This window comes from Colletotrichum scovillei (genome assembly GCF_011075155.1).
Source record: "Colletotrichum scovillei strain TJNH1 chromosome Unknown Contig00010, whole genome shotgun sequence".
In the NCBI taxonomy this organism is placed as follows: Eukaryota; Fungi; Ascomycota; class Sordariomycetes; order Glomerellales; family Glomerellaceae; genus Colletotrichum; species Colletotrichum scovillei.
This window is the reverse complement of record NW_023336268.1, coordinates 1,895,620-1,912,418: the sequence shown is the minus strand read 5'-3', so window position 1 is coordinate 1,912,418 and position 16,799 is coordinate 1,895,620. Positions and strand designations below refer to the sequence as shown.

Here is a 16,799-nt window from a genome sequence, read left to right as displayed (position 1 = left end):
TTTCCCTTCCAGTCTAGATGTCTTTTTTAAACGGACTCTGTTGAAGTTCAATATGATTGTTGCCGGTCCAACTCCAAGTTCAACTTACGATATAACCTTCTAGTAGTTGCATCTAAGACCTTATGCTTGCCAAAGCCAACGATGCCAATACGGAATAAGCACTCGTTGCCAAGCCTCTTGGTAGGCTTATCTGTCTTGGGGCTTCTTCCACCTAGGGATGGTCCCAGAAATAAGGTCTAGATCGTCTTGGGCCTGCCGGCGTCTAGCAAGAACGCCTTGGGCGACCAAGACGTCCGAGAAGGTGTTTCGGAAGAAGCCTTGCGGATGAAACGGGGGTAAGTTGGGTGATGGGTGCTTGTCTTGAGGAACCGGGCTGTAAGTAACCCGGACCAAGAGTTCATACCCACTTCCTGAGCCCTTTTAGGAGATTATCTGCCCACGCCCTCCAGAAGAAATACCACATTAAGGAGCTTATTCAGGCGTCACAACGCGATCGAGAAGATCTGGCAATGACTCGATTGATGACTCTCTGCAGTTCCCAAACTTCTTTCCTAATGGTGATTCCGTCGCCAGCGCGCCGCCGCCAACTCTCATGTACCTCACCCAGTAAGACTGGGCTCGGGTCAACGGTGAATTTCCGGCTTTGGTTTCCATAAGCAGCGCTGTTGATGTTGTCATGTGGACTGAAGCACTTGCCATACTTGGACCGGGGTGGGACCCTAGTCTGGGGTAATTCTCCTGAAAGGCCGGCATTTATATTAGCCCCAACAGGGGTTGGAGGCATGCATAAATCATTCCACCACACACGATCCGAAATGAGCGACGAGCGAAGCGCCGCCGACCAGTCACGCGGCGGCAGTCGAGGAGGGGTAAACGGGATGTGATTATAGGATAAATGTCTTTGATCCAACCTCAATTACTTTCCCATGGGAGTTCGATATTGCTTTTGCCCCGGTGGCCCAACCATGAGGTGAGAATGAGGTGTTGCTTGGATGTGACTTGCCAGTATCGGACTGGCCGCCGGTTGATATACGGCAAACATTTCGTTTTCCAAAGTAAGCAGCACCCAAAGATGTCTCTGATGTGACTTTTTGGAAAAGAAATCGGAATATCCCACCCCGTTGTCACATTCTATGACCTTGGCGGGTTTCATGAAGAAAGAATTGATGCGACTGGTGATAAATTATGAGACATCTTCACTAGATTAATGTTGAGGACGATGAGTTGAAATTGAGCAGCTATGAGCCCAGATTCGAGTTTCGAGCTCCATGAAGTGCACTGAGTTCTCAAGCTCTCTCACGCCATGCATCTGCGTGTGTAAAATCTGCCTTGGGTACCATGGTAATTGTCTATGGATGCAGTACTGAAGCATTCTATCATGACCGTTATTGAAGCAGGACTATACAGTATGTGTATCAAGGGAATCCCTTGCTTATAGGCTTCTCTCACGAGTCTATTGCGCCAGAAAAGTCTTGAGTAGATTTATAGAATGTTGGAAACAGAGCGACAGAACACTGTTACTGAGGTTATCTGCTTATGCACTTGTCTCATTTTCTTTGGCTTGGTCATGTTGCGATTCAATGAAATTATGTCGTGCTTTTGTTACTTACGCTTTTATTACTCGCTGTATCCTATCTTTAGGAAGTTTCGCTAGTTCCTGCCACTAAGAAGAAGTCTCTCTCAAATTCTTAGAGTATTAGAATATTTCCTACCAGGTGCAATGAAGTGCAATGAAGGAAGAAACTTCTCATCGGGTCTCGAAGGAATCTCAATAAGCGATTCGAGGATCCTGGATGGCACCCAGACTCTTTTACGTTTGTCGATATACATAAGGTATGCTATTGATAGAATATTCACATAGCCTTGAGATGGCTTAACATTCCATTGATCGAACCAGCAAACTACCTTTTATGACAAAGCATTGTGCCGCCCATTGACTCTGAGATATTTCCCTATATTAAGATGATTACTATTATTCCCGTTGTTTTTGCACGAGGCATTAGTAGTCTGGTTTGGCATTTCTTGAGCTTATAATTTACGTACATTCCAAAGAGAATATTCATTAAGAGGTACTAAATAAGACTTATAGATGGTCACTATAGTTAGAGTAATGTAAAGGATAGTCATAAAAAAGAAGTACTAGAAAGAGGATGATAATGATAACATCAAGGGGAATGGGTATAGATAGACTTGAATTATTCTTTTTATTTTCTTACCAACTTCAATGTCTGTAAAATCCCATCTTCCTTTAACTGAATGTATTTAAATAGAAATATAATCATCCTTTCTGCTATTAGAAGAGTGAAGTACAGTGCTCATATATCTTGCCGCAAGGATGACTTTCAAAATGTGAGGTGGGATGCACCTTCCTCTTTCTCTGGACCTCCGGGTTCCCAGGATGAGAGTGGGGCATTGGATAGACGCGCTAGTCCCTTTCCGAGTGGCAGAATTCGAGCCGTGTGAAGCGTCTCGCTTAACCTATGACCCACTCAATTCTCACGTGCAAATTCGCACAAACCTTGGCGATTTCTCACTGTGCGAAAATGACTCCCCGCTTTTCTCGGTGTTCCCCCTGTTACCTAAGGCAGCTCACCGCCCTGAAACGTCGACTCGGCGCAACACCAGAACCTCCGCACACCCACTTTGGACGCGCACACAGGACAGGCCGTCCCGAATCGCAGCCGGAGCTTCTCCGACAATCAGCCATTCCCACTCAGCACCGCCCATCGCATTAGGAGGGATAAGACCAAGGGGGCCATCGCCTGGCCCTGCTCTTCTCTTTTTTCGAAATGTCATCGTCGTTGGCCGATCAGGAACCTCAGCCAGAGGACCAGCAGCAGCCGGCGGATCATCAGCCCGACCCTCCATCCGATTCCCCTGCATCGCCAAATGCCTCTCAGCAAGCGACAGCTCACGCCTACGCCAGCAATGGACTTCAGGTCCTCCAAGCTGCTTCGGATGCTGCAGCTGCAGCGGCTATCCAGAATGTCCAGCACCATCTGAGTACCGTTGCAGCCGCTGCCGCCGCCGCCGACGAGCAGCAAATACAGCAACAACACCAACAACACCAACACGAGCCTCAGACTGTTGAGGAACAACAGCAACAGCAGCAAGAACAGTTGGTCATGTCCTCGGCTGTTGAGCAAGACCAAGTTCAGCATCATCAGCCCCCTCCTCCACACACCCCGTCCCAAGCGCCGCCTCACCAACTTCCGCCGCAGGCTTCCCATGCCTCGGCAGTGACAGGCGCTCCGCCAGCATCTCCGCTGGTGACAGATGGCTCTCTTGGTGCCGTGTCACAGAGCGCCATGTCTGCCTTCCCTCACGCCTTCGCCCCGATGCCGCCGATGCCACGAGACCCGACGGTCAACCCGAAGCTGACCCGCTTGCGACGCGCCTGCGATATGTGCTCCCAACGCAAGGTCAAGTGCGACGAGTCCGGTCCGCCGTGTAGGCCATGCTCCGAACTCAACGTCGAATGCACCTTCAACCGAGAGCTGAAGAGACGAGGACCTCCGAACAAGCATGCCGAGGCCGCGAGGGCCGCTCGAAGGCAGAGAATCGAGCCTGGCATGAGCGGTTCGCCCACCACGGCCGCCTTCACCTCATATGGCGCTGCCGTTACACCCTCGCCTTCGCCGCACAATGCTGCGCAGGCTCTGGTTTCGATAGCAGAGGGGCCGGGTCGTTTGGACGCAGAGGCCATCGCGCCCTTGCCCATTCTCGAGCTCTTGATCGACGACTTCTTCACCTACATCCACCCGCTCGCCCCATTCCCCCACGAGCCGACATTCAGACACTCCTTTGCGAACAGAGAGGATAGAACGAATCCCGAATTTCTCGGCCTGCTGTCCTCCATGATCGCCTCTTTAGTGTCTTCCTTTCCCCGGAGTGCCAGGCAGCACCTCAAGACCCAGCACAGCACCCACCTCTTTCCGAGGGCCATAGTCATGATTGAGAGGTGTCGAGATATCGCCCTCGATACGCGGGGCCCTCGATGGGCCCTGAAGCAGAAGACGTTGGATGATGCCGCCACCAGCTACTTTCTTGGGCTCGCGGCAGGCTACACTTTCCAAGTCCCTCGCTTCCGCTACTTCATGTCCGAGTGTCTGTCTCTCATTCGGGAGCTTGGCTTCCACCGGCCCAAGCATCCCAATGAGCTTCCCACCTTTGGCAACGATAACTGCTCGCCCGATCCCCTACCTTTCCACCACATCAAGGACCAGATCGGCAAGCGCATCTTTTGGTGTCTGCTGCTCGGCGTCAGGTAAGTTCCCTATCTTCTATCATGTAGTCCACGTACATGTCTACTCACACACACATCAAAGGTCATTCTCACAACTAGGCGCCTCCCATGCCGACTTGGTCATCGCGCCGTCGACTCCTGGACTGCCATACCCTGCCCTGCCCGAGAACGTCGATGATCTTTATATCATGGCCAACGAAATCGTGTACCCTCCCGAAAGCTCTGTCACGCTGCTTACTGGTTTCCGCTTTGCCGTCGACATCTACACGACCATGAACGCCATTGTCAGCGTGGAACTCGTTTACGGCATGAGCACCCTTCCGTGGTCCGATCAGAGGTCTCTGCTTAGAGACGCTCTCATTGCCGCCAAAGATATCATCGACCGGCTTCCGCCTGAACTTCAGCTCAGTGCTTCTCATGAGCAATCCAGCGGGTTCGGTACCCTTGAGGATGCCGAGCTCCAATACGTGCCTCCCGCGTACCCTAGTAGCCAGCCTCCTAATGATGTTCGAAACGTGATCAAGAATCACCCCCAACGCCGGCGGCAGCTTCAGTACGAGATTCAAAAGGCCAACATCTACATTTCCCAACTGGCTACGCGTTCGTTCTATGTCGAGTTGTACTTCAACTTGCGCGACGTACACATGTCCGACCCCAACAAAGAAGAGCACGTCGGGGATAACGCCGAGGAACAAGCTGCCAAGGGAGCCGAGGACGCAGAGGCAGCCCGTGTCTTTGAGCTGATGACGGCAGAGCGGGAGCTGATTGTGCAAAATCTCCTTCACGTGCTGGGCTCCATCTCACAGCGCAACCTCGAGCCTAACGGCGGTTCGCTCATCAACAAGGTTCGACAGGTGGCCTCCACCCTCCTCAATGATGCCCCGGAGCGGAAAGGCCCGGTAGCTATGAAGTCGGAGGAAGCGCTCGTGAAGCTCATTGACGTCCTTCTCAAGCTCGAGGGAACAGGGCCAAGCGGTAGCAACATGGCTGGAGAGAACATGACCCCGCAGGATGAGGAAGAGGAGATGCGAAACTGGGCTCATTTGCGTGATTACCAACAGCGCTTTGCTGCCCATGGTGGTTTTGCTGGAAATATTTGATGAGTTGCCATGGTGTCTACTTTTGCCAACGGCACGGCATCAATTAGGAATGTCTCAATGTTTCAACTATAGGAATTCTCAATCTGGGAGCAACGACATGGGTAAAAGTTACCCTCGTCTATAAAATGGCTTTGAAGGCGAGGCAGAGAGAAGGGTAATCCCAAGGAAGTGGGACAAGACAACGGATAATAATGATACCAGATCATTCTCAACACATCATCATCCTCCGTCCAACTGGAGAGTTCTCTTTCATCCCTTCACACGCTGCATGCATGAATACGTGACTTTGTAGTGAGGGGAAGAGATGGGATGCAAGGCAAACGAATCAGAGGCATTGTTATTCCAGGCTGAAGGTGCAACCTGCAGGAGGCCGTCCATCCACCCCAGGAACCTTCCAGATGGAGGCCCAAAGGTGAAGCTTTTGCCAGTAGAGTTCTTACATCTCTCAATTATCTAGAGAAAGCTCCTGCCAAAGACTAATTACCTAACCTCAGAAGGAAGCAGCTTCGCACCTCCCTAAATCCAGACCTCTAGGTTCCCTGGGCCTTGCACCCAGCACAATATTTCTCCAATAACATAACCATCGAAGTCTTCAAAATCAATTATACGGCCGTAATCATCACGTTGTCTCTTCGTCAGAGTCTTGTCAAGCCCATGGTGGTTGATGCTACCGAAGGCCACGAGCACACCCATACCGTCGTCTTTCTCCATCGCTTCCCCGAGACCACCTCTAAGGAGGAGCTTAGTCGAAAGGTCCTGTCCGAGAAACTGACGATGAATCACAAGACCCTCCGCGAACAGTTTCCATCGGTCCGCTGGGTCTTTCCCTACGCCAAAGCCCACGCGCGTCCTTGGAACAACCTCACGCCCGAAGATCGAACCGCAGTCGGTATGAACGTTGGCAGTCTCCCCTACATCGCACAGATCATGCTCCAGGAAGCAAACAAGGTTGGCGGTCTCGATCGCATCATCCTCGGTGGAATGGGACAGACTGCCGAGGCAGCTCACGATGCGATGACGTCCTTTCCCGAGTGTAAGATGGATGCCTATCATAATGCCGACGACATGTCGTCGTTCCTTCGAAAGACCTTCCACGCCGACTGCACGAGTCTTGAGCATCTCAAGCTCGCTGGTTTCGTGGGAATGCACGCCCAGGACGCCGAGATAACGTTCGATGTCAGAAGCATGGCCGTCTTGTCCAAGGAACTATCCACAATGAAGAAGAAGATCAACGCTACCCTCGTCGCGCAGACCCCTCACAAGTTCATCAACGGCGGCTACAAGATTCAGACCAAAACCTGGGACGGCAGCCGCATCGATGATTTCGCTAGCTTCCTCGAAGCCATTGGCGTGGAACGCGGTCTCGATATCAAGACGACGAGCACCGAGACGCTCATTCCCAAGAACCGAGAACCGAACAAGAAGTGGGATCCCCGTGATACTCTCAGCGACACCCAGAGATACGCTCAGGAGATCCTGGAGCAGAAGAAGGAGAATGAGGAGATTAAGCGGAAGCTGCTTATTCGCATCGAGGCTGACAAGGTCGAGCGCAAGATCAAGGGCGCACGCGAGAAGGCGAATCGAGGCAGCGTCAACAGTAAGAATAAGTGGCTCAAGCCGGCGGATTCTGTCAATGTTCTCGGCGGTGTTGGGTACCGCTCCAACCTCTCTCAGGAAGAAGACGAGGATGAGGTACGAAACCCATTATCCCTCAAGTCAGAATAAGCTAACACAGAGCAATCCAGCAATGAATAAATCAGCAGCGGCGCTTTTAGCCTCATCCAAAAGGTCGACCTCATTAATCCCAAGAAGGATAACATAACGAAAACTCATCTCCATAAATAATAGACAGTCTATTTCGTCCGGCTTTCCAATCCTTCAGACTGATACCTCATGTTCTCCGCGCAGCGTGACGTGAATCATACATGCTTGTCCTTGATGCCCTCTCACAATCATCGGTCATCTCTTCTTCTCCCATGTCTTGACTTGTGTGTCTTCGTAGAATTCTCGAAACAAAGGCTAGAAAGAAGGAGGAGAAGCAGGAAGACACACACTGATGATTCCATGGTGTGCATCCAGCTTTTCAAAGCAACGCGGCACACATCATATGAGATCGAGGTTCTCAAAGACAATTACATAGACTCGTGCAAGGGCTTCTCTCAATCTCGGACACCTTCAATGATATTCTTAACTCCTTCGCCCCTTGCAGTCTTGTCCCAGGCCTGAGTGGCCGTCTCGAAGGGGGTCACACTCGACAGCATCGCTTTAGGCTTGACCTTGCCCTCCGCAATGAGCGACAAAGCCAACTCATAATCACCAGAGGCGTATCGAAAACATCCTCGGACTCTGAGTTCCTTTTCGGACAGAACCAGCATGGGAACTTCAGGCTTGGCTTTACCTAGCCCAGCCTGGACGTAACTGCCGCCGCTCTTGAGCAGAAAGATCCCCGTCTGGATCGACGACTGTGCTCCCGACGCCTCGATGACAACGTCCACTCCACCGGTCACACCGACCGTCTCTAGCAGCTTGGCAGCAACATCTTCACTCGATGTCCCAGGCTCAACCAAGAATGTCTGACAGTCGAGAAACGTGTGCGCAAAGTCTAGTTTCGCCTGAATTATATCAACCAAGATGACGCGTCGGGCGCCAAAGGCCTTGGCCACAGCCGCGCAGAGCAATCCGATCGTCCCACACCCAGTCACGACGACATCTTGTCCGTACTTGATCTCAGCCAGGCGTGCCGCGTGGACGGCAACGGCGGTGGGTTCCACGAGGACCGCCTCCTGGAGGCTCACCTCGTCGGGAACCTTGTAGACAAAGTCCTCCGGCATGACGAGATACTTTGTCAAGGCCCCGTGGGAGTCCGGAGGGTCGGCGAAGAACCTCATCGAGACGCACAAATTGTATTCGCCTCCTTTGCAGGCTGAGCAGCGCCGGCAGGGAACTCCTGGCTCGATCGCTACGTTGTCGCCTACTTTGACGTTGGTGACGGCGGACCCGACTGCTTCGATGGTACCGGAGGCTTCATGACCCATGACGATAGGCTTCTCGTCGCTGACTTTGCGCTGGAACCCTCCTTCTTTCCAGAAGTGCACCTGGTAGAGACCGATCAACGCCAAGCCAATTGGCCTGAAAGGATGGTCGACTTACATCGCTCCCGCACACCCCAACGAACTGAACCTTAATTACCACATGGGAATCGTTCTCAAGTGTGGGAGTAGGTCGGTCAACGATTTTAGCTGAACCTGGGCCATACAGAAACCAGGACGGGTTTTGCATCCCCGCTGTCGCCATCTTGAGACCAGATGTATATGGCGTCGTGAAATTATATAACGGTCAAGAGGATAATCTAAAGATGAGCCCGTGAGTTTGGTGGAATTTCTTCTCAATTTCATGGAGATAATTGGTGATGTATATCGAAAAACTATTTGCTTTAATCTGAATTGCACCCACATACTAGAGGTATGGGAGGCGTTTCTCCTCATCTCAAGTACTTCAGTGCCATCGGCCGAGTGTCGTCCGAAGCAACCCTCGCTCAGTGACGTATGGGCTTCATGTTGTCTTTGAGATGAATGATCGGACGTGAAGAGCGCATCTCATCTCACATCACGAATCTGGCTTCAATTGGTCTTTGCATCATCAACCTTGTAATGTTCTAGAACGGCAAAATCAATTGCCTACCTCAAAACATCGACATGGTCCTCCTAAACATGGACCTCATTAACAAAATAAGAATAAAACGAGGGTATCAGCGAGACCGAGCGACCCCTCACGCCCCAACGGGCCGTGTCGCGCCATCATGCAGCGAGCCACTTTGGTGCTCCCAACAGCTACAGCTAACATTTACAAGTGGATTTGGAGTTGGGTCATGTTAGGGCTGTCGGGGAGGGGTAGCTGATATCTGACAGGGCTCATTGGGTTCTTGATGACTTCTCAATGCTATTGGTCGTGATCGATGCGTTGGACGTGTCCGTCGACCAACATGATGCAGGCGACAGCGGGCCGAGTCTTTTCGCTTTCGGCAATCAGATTCCAGGATCCTGCATGAAGCTGTGAACTTTGCAGCCGATCGCCAAAGCTACCCCGGTGCGGACTGATGTTGTCCGATCGCGCTCAGCTCCCATTTAAAGCCCAACATCGTCATCCAAGTTTGACGTGGTTTTCAACCCGGTATAGACGGCGAATACCCTGCTAATTCAAGGATAGAGATAGACTCATCATGGCGAAGAACGACTACATCATCAAACTTCCCACCCTCAGGGAACCTACTTCAAAAACGCCCGAAAATGCACGAAACATCATCAAGACTTGGACGCAGGCGTTTGAGAAAGTGCTCGCCAACAACGTCAAAGACGGCCTATCGACGGTCTTCCGCGAAGATGCTTGGATCAGAGACTTTCTCGCTCTCTCATGGGACTTCAGAACCATTAACGATCTCGACGAGATCACGACATTTTTTAAGGAAAACCAGCCTCGGGCAGGTATCCGCCGAATCGTTCCCCGGGAGAAGGGCGCTTTTCAGCCGTCTTTCGGGGACCCTGCGCCTGGTGTTCACTGGGTGGAGAGCATGTTTGACTTTGAGTCTAGTGTTGGCCGTGGCAAGGGTATGGTGAGACTGGCGTTGGAGGCGGACGACACCTGGAAAGCCTTCATGATCAACTTCACTCTCTTGGAATTGAAGGGGTTCGAGGAAAAGGTGGGAGTCAGCAGGCCCACTGGTCATGTAGACCCCAAGGGGGGCAATTGGAAAGAGAGACGCGAACGACAGGTCGAATTTGTCGATGAAGACCCTGCTGTGTTGGTCATTGGCGCGGGTGAGTTACATATCTTCGATGCTGGTGGTCATAAGTTGCTGAACCGGGCCTTGTCAGGACACGCTGGGCTCAACATTGGTGTTCGTCTACGAAATCTCGGTCTCCCGACTTTGCTTATAGATCGCAATGAGCACGTCGGGGACAGCTGGCGCAAGCGATACAGGGTCAGTCTTTCTGGTGTCTTCATCATAATCCCAGGTCTGTGATGGAACAAAAGCTGACCTGAACACTGATCTCAAATGCAGACTCTCATGACCCATGATCCGATTCAGTACTGTCATCTCCCCTTCATCCCATTCCCCGGGAACTGGCCCCAGTTCATGCCCAAGGACAAACTGGCAGATTGGCTAGAGTCTTACGCGAAAATGATGGAGCTCAACATCTGGACCAGCACCACCATCGAGGAGACAAGCTACAACGAGAAGGAAAAGACGTGGACCGTCAAGCTTCGACGGGCAGATGGCACCATCCGCACCCTCAAGCCTCGTCACATCGTTCTTGCGACAGGCCAAGCCGGTGATCCCATCACACCCACACTCCCCGGACAAGACGATTTCAAGGGTGTAGTGTATCACGGCAGCCAGCATCAAGACGCCTCCCTCGTCGACAATCTCTCCAGCAAGAAGGTCCTCGTCGTGGGCTCCGGCAACTCGAGCCACGACATCTGCCAAAACTTTTACGAAAATGGCGCGGCACAGGTGACGATGATCCAAAGGGGCGGTACCTATGTCATCACAGCGAACAAGGGGATTTTCGTGATGCACAAGGGAATGTACGAGGAAGGCGGGCCCCCGACCGAAGACTGCGACATCGTTGCGCAGAGCATCCCGATCCCCGTGCAATTCGCGCTGAGCACGCACGGTACCAAGGCAATCACCGCCGTTGACCAGGAGCTGTTGGACGGTCTGAGCAAGGCGGGCTTCAAGCTTGACTTTGGGCCGGAAGGAAGCGGTATCTACCGCAAATACATCACTCGAGGCGGAGGGTATTACATTGACGTTGGCTGCAGTCAGCTGATTGTCGACGGGAAGGTCAAGGTTCATCATAGTCCTGGAGGTATCACGGGTTTCACACCCACTGGTCTGAAGCTGGCGGATGGTACGACTTTGGATGCCGACATTGTTGTGCTGGCGACGGGGTACGATGGTATGAGGTCTAGCACACGCAATATCCTAGGGGACAAGGTGGCCGATCGAGTCAAGGAATGTTGGGATCTTGATGAGCAAGGCGAGATCAACTCTGTGAGTTCCTCCATATTGACCACAAATTTGGGACAGGCGACTAATCTCGGGCAGATCTGGAGAAGCAGCGGTCATCCGCGGTTCTACTACATGGGTGGGAATCTCGCCCTGTGTCGCTCTTATTCGCGGCTCTTGGCGCTACAGATCAAGGCAGTGGAAGAGAATATTTTGGTATAACCCATACGCCAAAGTCCATGCGCGTCCACGAGATAACTTTACGCCCAAAGATAGAGCGTTAGTCAGGATTAAACGCGTGGATAAAACCGTCATCCTCGTCGTCAGCGTAATCGATCTCAGGTTTATCGGGGAGCGGAGTCTGAGAGGCCGCTGAGAGCGCCTTGTCGGCAGCAGTAGACTTCGACGCAGCTCTGGGAGCAATCTCTGCCAGCAACATGAGCAAAGCAATGGGATCATGAATACCTTGCTACACTTTCTACAGCGTATTCTCCTAGGAATATGTAGAGCATAGAGAGCAGTAGCAGTAACGATAGAGTTAAGAATAGTAGTAGTAGTAGCAGCACTGGTGATAGTAAGAACAGATTGAACGTATTGGGCGGTGGGATACTTTATTGTGTCACCCACATGGCTTACTGAACTCGCTTTGAACATGGAATGCCACCATCTATGCCGAATCCGCGTACTCCCAAATGTGCTTCTCTATAACATCAAGGGCCTTCATATCCTCGTTCTCCTTCTTGATCTCCATCACCCGCTTCTTATACTTGTCGTTGGCAAGCACCTCCTCTACTCCCTCTGCAACTTGTTGCGACGTCGGGCGACCAGTCTTGAGATTAACAGCTACACCCGTCCATTGCCCACGCATGGAAATCTCCGGCTTGTCTTCTGTGTCGCCTCCGAGCACCATAGGTACCCCATTCACTATCCCGTGCAGGAAGCCTCCATAGCCAGCATTCAGGACCCAAACATCTGCGTGCTTGAGCAGGGCATCGTATGAGAGAAAGTCGATAACCTTGGTATTGGCCGGAATCGTGAGCTCCTCGGGAAGTGTCGCGCCCTTGACACCCAAAATGGCAACGAGAATGATATCGTCGCGGTGAGCCAGACCTTGTATCGTGGGAATGATAAGATCTGTGTAGTCGATAGCGATGGTACCCTGAGCAACTCCCACAACCTTCTTGTTTCCGGCCGTGATTTCACCCCACCATTCTGGGTATTTGTAGTTCGGGTCGATGGGCTTGGGCGGTAAACATCCCGCGTACTTGATGACGTCGGGGAGATCCGATCTGGGGTACTCGAGGCTGGGCGAGCACATTTGCAGGGTAACGTCGTAGCTGGTTTGCCATGATTCGAACAAGGCTGGCGGAAGCTCGCGCGTACCGCCGAGCGCCTTGACAACGTCGTTGTACTCCTTTGCTGCCGCACCGAATGGGCCCATTGGGCTGAAGAACATCTCATTGAGGAGCTTATTCCGCCCGCGGCCGGACTCTGTCGAGTCGGGAGGCAGACCAGGTCCGAACGGCGCGGTGTCAATACTCGTGGTCACGACGGGGACAATGTTGATGTCGACGACGGGCGGTCTTGTGGTGTAGCCCTTGGGTAGAGGCGTGCCGTACATCATAGGGGCAAGACCCATGTAGAACGTCTCGTGGACAATAACGACTTGCTTGTCGGGATGCTCGACACGGATCTTTTCGAGAGTTTCCATGAGGACATGGAAGTGAGGCGTCACAGCCTTAATGAAGACGTTGCTGAGGTCGTACATCAGGCGGGGTATGCCAACAGGAATTTTTTCGCGAATGGCTTGCTCCTCGGGGTTCAACATGGGCGGAATGCTAACATGCTGGGCACCGATGCGCTTGACTTGAGGGTGGAATTCTTCGCCGGCGATGAACGTGCCTTCAAAACCGCGTTGGATCATCTCATCAGCGACCTGAAGGAGGGGATAGGTGTGTCCTGTTGCTGGCGCCGCGCAGAAGAGAAGGTAAGGCCGCTTCTTGTTGCCGTCGCTGACACCATTGTTGGCCACTGCTTCGACAGCCTGAGCTACAGAGTCTGCTGACAGTGTCATGATCTCGATGCTTTGTCTCTTTGAAGAGATCCTTAGTGTGAGTAGATAGATGCTCGAATTGTTACTTCAAAAGCAGAGAGAACGATGACATCAAGATGGGCGGCAGCACCCAGTGATTTATACATGTATGAATAATAGAGTCTCTAGGGAGGACGCAGTACGCGGGGAGCTTCAACTCGATGCGGTCACTCATCTCGGTGAGATTTCTACCCGTAGGCGCGCCGTTGGGTCGAATAGTCGCCGGCTTCATTGCGTTCAACGCTGCATCGGGCCGCATTGCGAAAGGGAAATCTGACAGCAGATTTTAGTACGTTCAACGGCCCTATCCCGCCTGTCTCTAAGCCTCAAGCTTGTTGTATGGAGCCATCAAAGAGCCAGTCAGCATGCACTAGTCGTATATCGTACACCAGTGTGCGTAAGGCAGCGAGTCATTGTGAGATGCCGCACAACCTCTATGTCCACGTGAAGAGGAGTCGAATGGGGATGTTGTAGGGTCTTACCGGCGGTATTGAAGCCCATTGGTGTCATACTCTGATTATCGACGGCCCACGTCTCTACAGCGCGATGAGAAAAGACACTGCAGGATCAGGGTCCTTGCAGCCAAGTCTCAGCCCGTCAGCGCGACGTCTAGAACGAACGAGCTAGTGTGGCCGTGGATTGAGGCTAATGGTGCTAGCATCGTGGATGATGTAAGTCGGCGAATAGGCTTCTTTCTGTAGCTTCAGGCTCCAGTCTTGCGGCTATCCGAGTGCCGAGCTTTGAGCCATCGCCCGAAAGGTCCTGACACCGCAGATCAGCTTCTCTTGAGAGTGCTCTTAGCCACCTGAGATCATCGGATGACAGGGCCTAAGGGGCATCTGTCATCACCGGTAGGGAGGCATGATGAGTTCTCAGAAAGAAACGTTCACATGCGAGGTGGGGGTTGACGCGCGGTTCGTCTTCCGACCATGAGGGAGGCTTCCCGATCGAGATGTATCGACAGTTGTAGGTATATCACATATCTAAAGACGAAACACTCTGGACAACAGCCTGCTGCCTTGTACGCGCTTCACAAGTTTGTCAGCTTTTGCGAAAGCGAGATCTCGAAGAAGAGTAAAGTAGAGAACAGGACTAGTAGTAAGATGGCGCATGCAGGTAAGCTGACGCTCTGATATCCTGCCACTTGCGGGAGTCTCATTGGCGCTCTTGGGAGTTTGATGGATTATCGATGATCTAGAAGACGATGCAAGCCATTGATGGGGCGCTTGCGAGCGAATGATCAAACTTGTGCGACAAATAATGACAGCAGTGACAGTGTTGACAGTTTGGTTTGTTTTCGTCTCTTCGTGAGTTTCTATTGTCTTGGCCATTGGACCATAGAGGCCTGTAACGTTCCCTCGGCCTCACACAATGCGGGTTAAGCGTTCCTGAATGATCAAGAATGAGCTGATGGACGTCGTTGATCAACATTGCATCGGCGTCGGCAAACAGCAAGAGGCCGCGCGGGGACGACGCTCTCGCGCGCGCGGGATGATGTCCAATCAAGGAATGTTGTATCGTTATTAATGGGGCTCGGTCGTTATGTCTCGTCCGCTTTGCTGGACCATTCTCGATGCTTAGTCGAATGTCTTGGTTCGCGCGCGCGAGACCTGACCAAAGGGCACTCTGCATGCTCCCCCATCACCGTCGTTGTACTCGAAGCCAATGTTCCAATATTTCCATATCCTTTTAAGATCCCAAACGCCCCATCAAAAGATGTAATGTATGCTGCAGCCGTCTGATGCTACCTTACTTTACGTGAGGCCTGGTTAAGCAGTCCCTTTTCCTTTGCGGTCGCCTGTCCGGGCGAACAGGTCCTTGAAGCTCCAATGCCGCCTGTCTGAATCGTCTGATGGTCCGGATGAAGGAAATATGGAGAATCGAGAGGATGACGAGCTTGACTTGGCTGAGCCGTAGACTTCGGTCGGTCGTCCTGGCAAAAGAGCAATTAGGGTTGTGTTCGAAAAACGCAACGCAGAGACTAAAGTGACATCAAACTTACGAATGTTTCCAGCCCCTCCAATCCCATATCCTCGAAACTGGCGGTCTCTCACCGCAGTCTCCTTGACATCGTCCTCCTCTGTATCGCTGCTCGCATCGTCGAGGCTCTTCCTCCTCCGCACCGGCGCCACTGTGCTCCCAGCCACGCCCGACTCGAACTTTGCGCTCGCTGGGCCTCCCGACCCGTTGCCGACAACTGGCGAGGGCAGCTCCGGGGCCACTGACGGCGTGGGTCGCAGATTCACTGTGGACACGCTGCGCACGACGGCGAGTCGACCCTGCACGCGGACGCGGTGTCGGCGCTTCTTCGTGGGGATGAGCTGGTCTGACTCCGGATCGGGTTCCCCCGCGTCGTCCTGGGAGTATCGGGGTTGGTTCGAGAGGGGAAGCATCGTGGGAATTTGGTGAAGCGAGTCGAATTAGGGGTAAGATCGGCGAAAAGAGGTTTGTCGTGGCTTAAGGTTGCGGCGCGATAACGCAGTGCTCTGGCCAGCTACCGTCGGGATAGAAACGAACAATTAAGCCCCCTGGACTGGAGGACTGTAGTAACGCAATTGAAAGTAGAAACAAGAATCAAAACAGCGGCTGGGTTTGAAGGAATGGACGCAACGAGGTGACGAATTCTCGTCGCACGGGAAGCGGGCGCGGCGAGGAACTATTTCATCAGCTCGAAGCGCAGCGACAGTATATACACACAATATTCACAAACAAGGTAGAAGAAAAGAGCAAAGGAATTAGGGCGTCGCATCATGAGCGGCAGGAAAGGTAGAAAGGGATCCAACGCCCATATGTTCGCCCCCAGACGAACGCCTCAGCCCAGTCCAGCCAACACGAACTCGCCCTAAGCTAAGCACCAGCTCTTTTAATGACTACTAGGCAGATAAGAAGACGGCGTGCTTGGGGTTGATTGCGCCGCTTTGCCATAGTCACCATGCTGATTTCCTTCTGTCAAGGCTTCTAGCAATCAAATCTGGGCTCCTTCGCCTTCCTTCGGTGTTCGGGGGCGGACGAAGCAAAGCAAAAGGTCCCCCCATCCCCCCTCATTAACTCATTAAACCTTGCATTGGCGCGAACCCCTGGCAAAGATGGGGGCTACGCTGCAAAAGAGTCCAAAGCAAGGAATTTTGGGGTGACATCGCCGGGGAACCAACCCGGATTTGCACCAGGGCCCCGACCAGGTTGCCGGCTGCTTCGGATTCTAAGATTTCGAGGGATTCTGCTTGTTTTGTTTTTTATCTGTTTCGCTCTCGTTCAGACAAGACCTATCTGTGTTTCTGGTTGTTTATGGAGAAAATACCATCTGCCAGAAAAAGCTGTGCTATGAGTCCAACACAAAGGAAGCCCTGGAAG

The 16,799-nt window shown here is 52.4% G+C and overlaps 6 protein-coding genes across 6 annotated transcripts; 3 read left to right on the top strand and 3 right to left on the bottom strand.

The window, feature by feature from the left end:
* The first annotated feature begins 2,672 nt into the window (after positions 1 to 2,672).
* Positions 2,673 to 5,559, top strand: HER10_EVM0013319 (uncharacterized protein). Its single transcript, XM_035482681.1, has 2 exons — positions 2,673 to 4,267; positions 4,329 to 5,559. The coding sequence occupies exons 1-2, from the start codon at positions 2,790 to 2,792 to the stop codon at positions 5,344 to 5,346; spliced, it is 2,496 nt and encodes an 831-aa protein (XP_035328691.1). The 5' UTR covers positions 2,673 to 2,789; the 3' UTR covers positions 5,347 to 5,559.
* A 441-nt stretch (positions 5,560 to 6,000) lies between these two features.
* On the top strand, positions 6,001 to 7,071 carry HER10_EVM0002414 (uncharacterized protein; the record flags this gene model as incomplete). The annotated part of the gene is made up of 1 exon (XM_035472127.1): positions 6,001 to 7,071. The coding sequence occupies one exon, from the start codon at positions 6,001 to 6,003 to the stop codon at positions 7,069 to 7,071; it is 1,071 nt and encodes a 356-aa protein (XP_035327686.1).
* A 434-nt stretch (positions 7,072 to 7,505) lies between these two features.
* Positions 7,506 to 8,640, bottom strand: HER10_EVM0011542 (uncharacterized protein; the record flags this gene model as incomplete). Its single annotated transcript, XM_035480971.1, has 2 exons — positions 7,506 to 8,441; positions 8,497 to 8,640. 2 exons carry the CDS (start codon positions 8,638 to 8,640, stop codon positions 7,506 to 7,508), a joined length of 1,080 nt encoding a protein of 359 aa, XP_035328530.1.
* A 925-nt stretch (positions 8,641 to 9,565) lies between these two features.
* HER10_EVM0004512 (flavin-containing monooxygenase) lies at positions 9,566 to 11,920 on the top strand (the record flags this gene model as incomplete). The annotated part of the gene is made up of 4 exons (XM_035474154.1): positions 9,566 to 10,160; positions 10,218 to 10,324; positions 10,406 to 11,401; positions 11,456 to 11,920. The coding sequence occupies 4 exons, from the start codon at positions 9,566 to 9,568 to the stop codon at positions 11,576 to 11,578; spliced, it is 1,821 nt and encodes a 606-aa protein (XP_035327905.1). The 3' UTR covers positions 11,579 to 11,920.
* A 103-nt stretch (positions 11,921 to 12,023) lies between these two features.
* HER10_EVM0005171 (uncharacterized protein) lies at positions 12,024 to 13,430 on the bottom strand (the record flags this gene model as incomplete). The annotated part of the gene is made up of 1 exon (XM_035474794.1): positions 12,024 to 13,430. One exon carries the CDS (start codon positions 13,428 to 13,430, stop codon positions 12,024 to 12,026), a length of 1,407 nt encoding a protein of 468 aa, XP_035327966.1.
* A 1,293-nt stretch (positions 13,431 to 14,723) lies between these two features.
* Positions 14,724 to 16,251, bottom strand: HER10_EVM0008182 (uncharacterized protein). Its single transcript, XM_035477714.1, has 2 exons — positions 15,451 to 16,251; positions 14,724 to 15,381 (listed from the first exon to the last, which is right to left on the bottom strand). The coding sequence occupies exons 1-2, from the start codon at positions 15,839 to 15,841 to the stop codon at positions 15,218 to 15,220; spliced, it is 555 nt and encodes a 184-aa protein (XP_035328238.1). The 5' UTR covers positions 15,842 to 16,251; the 3' UTR covers positions 14,724 to 15,217.
* Between the last annotated feature and the right edge of the window lie 548 nt (positions 16,252 to 16,799).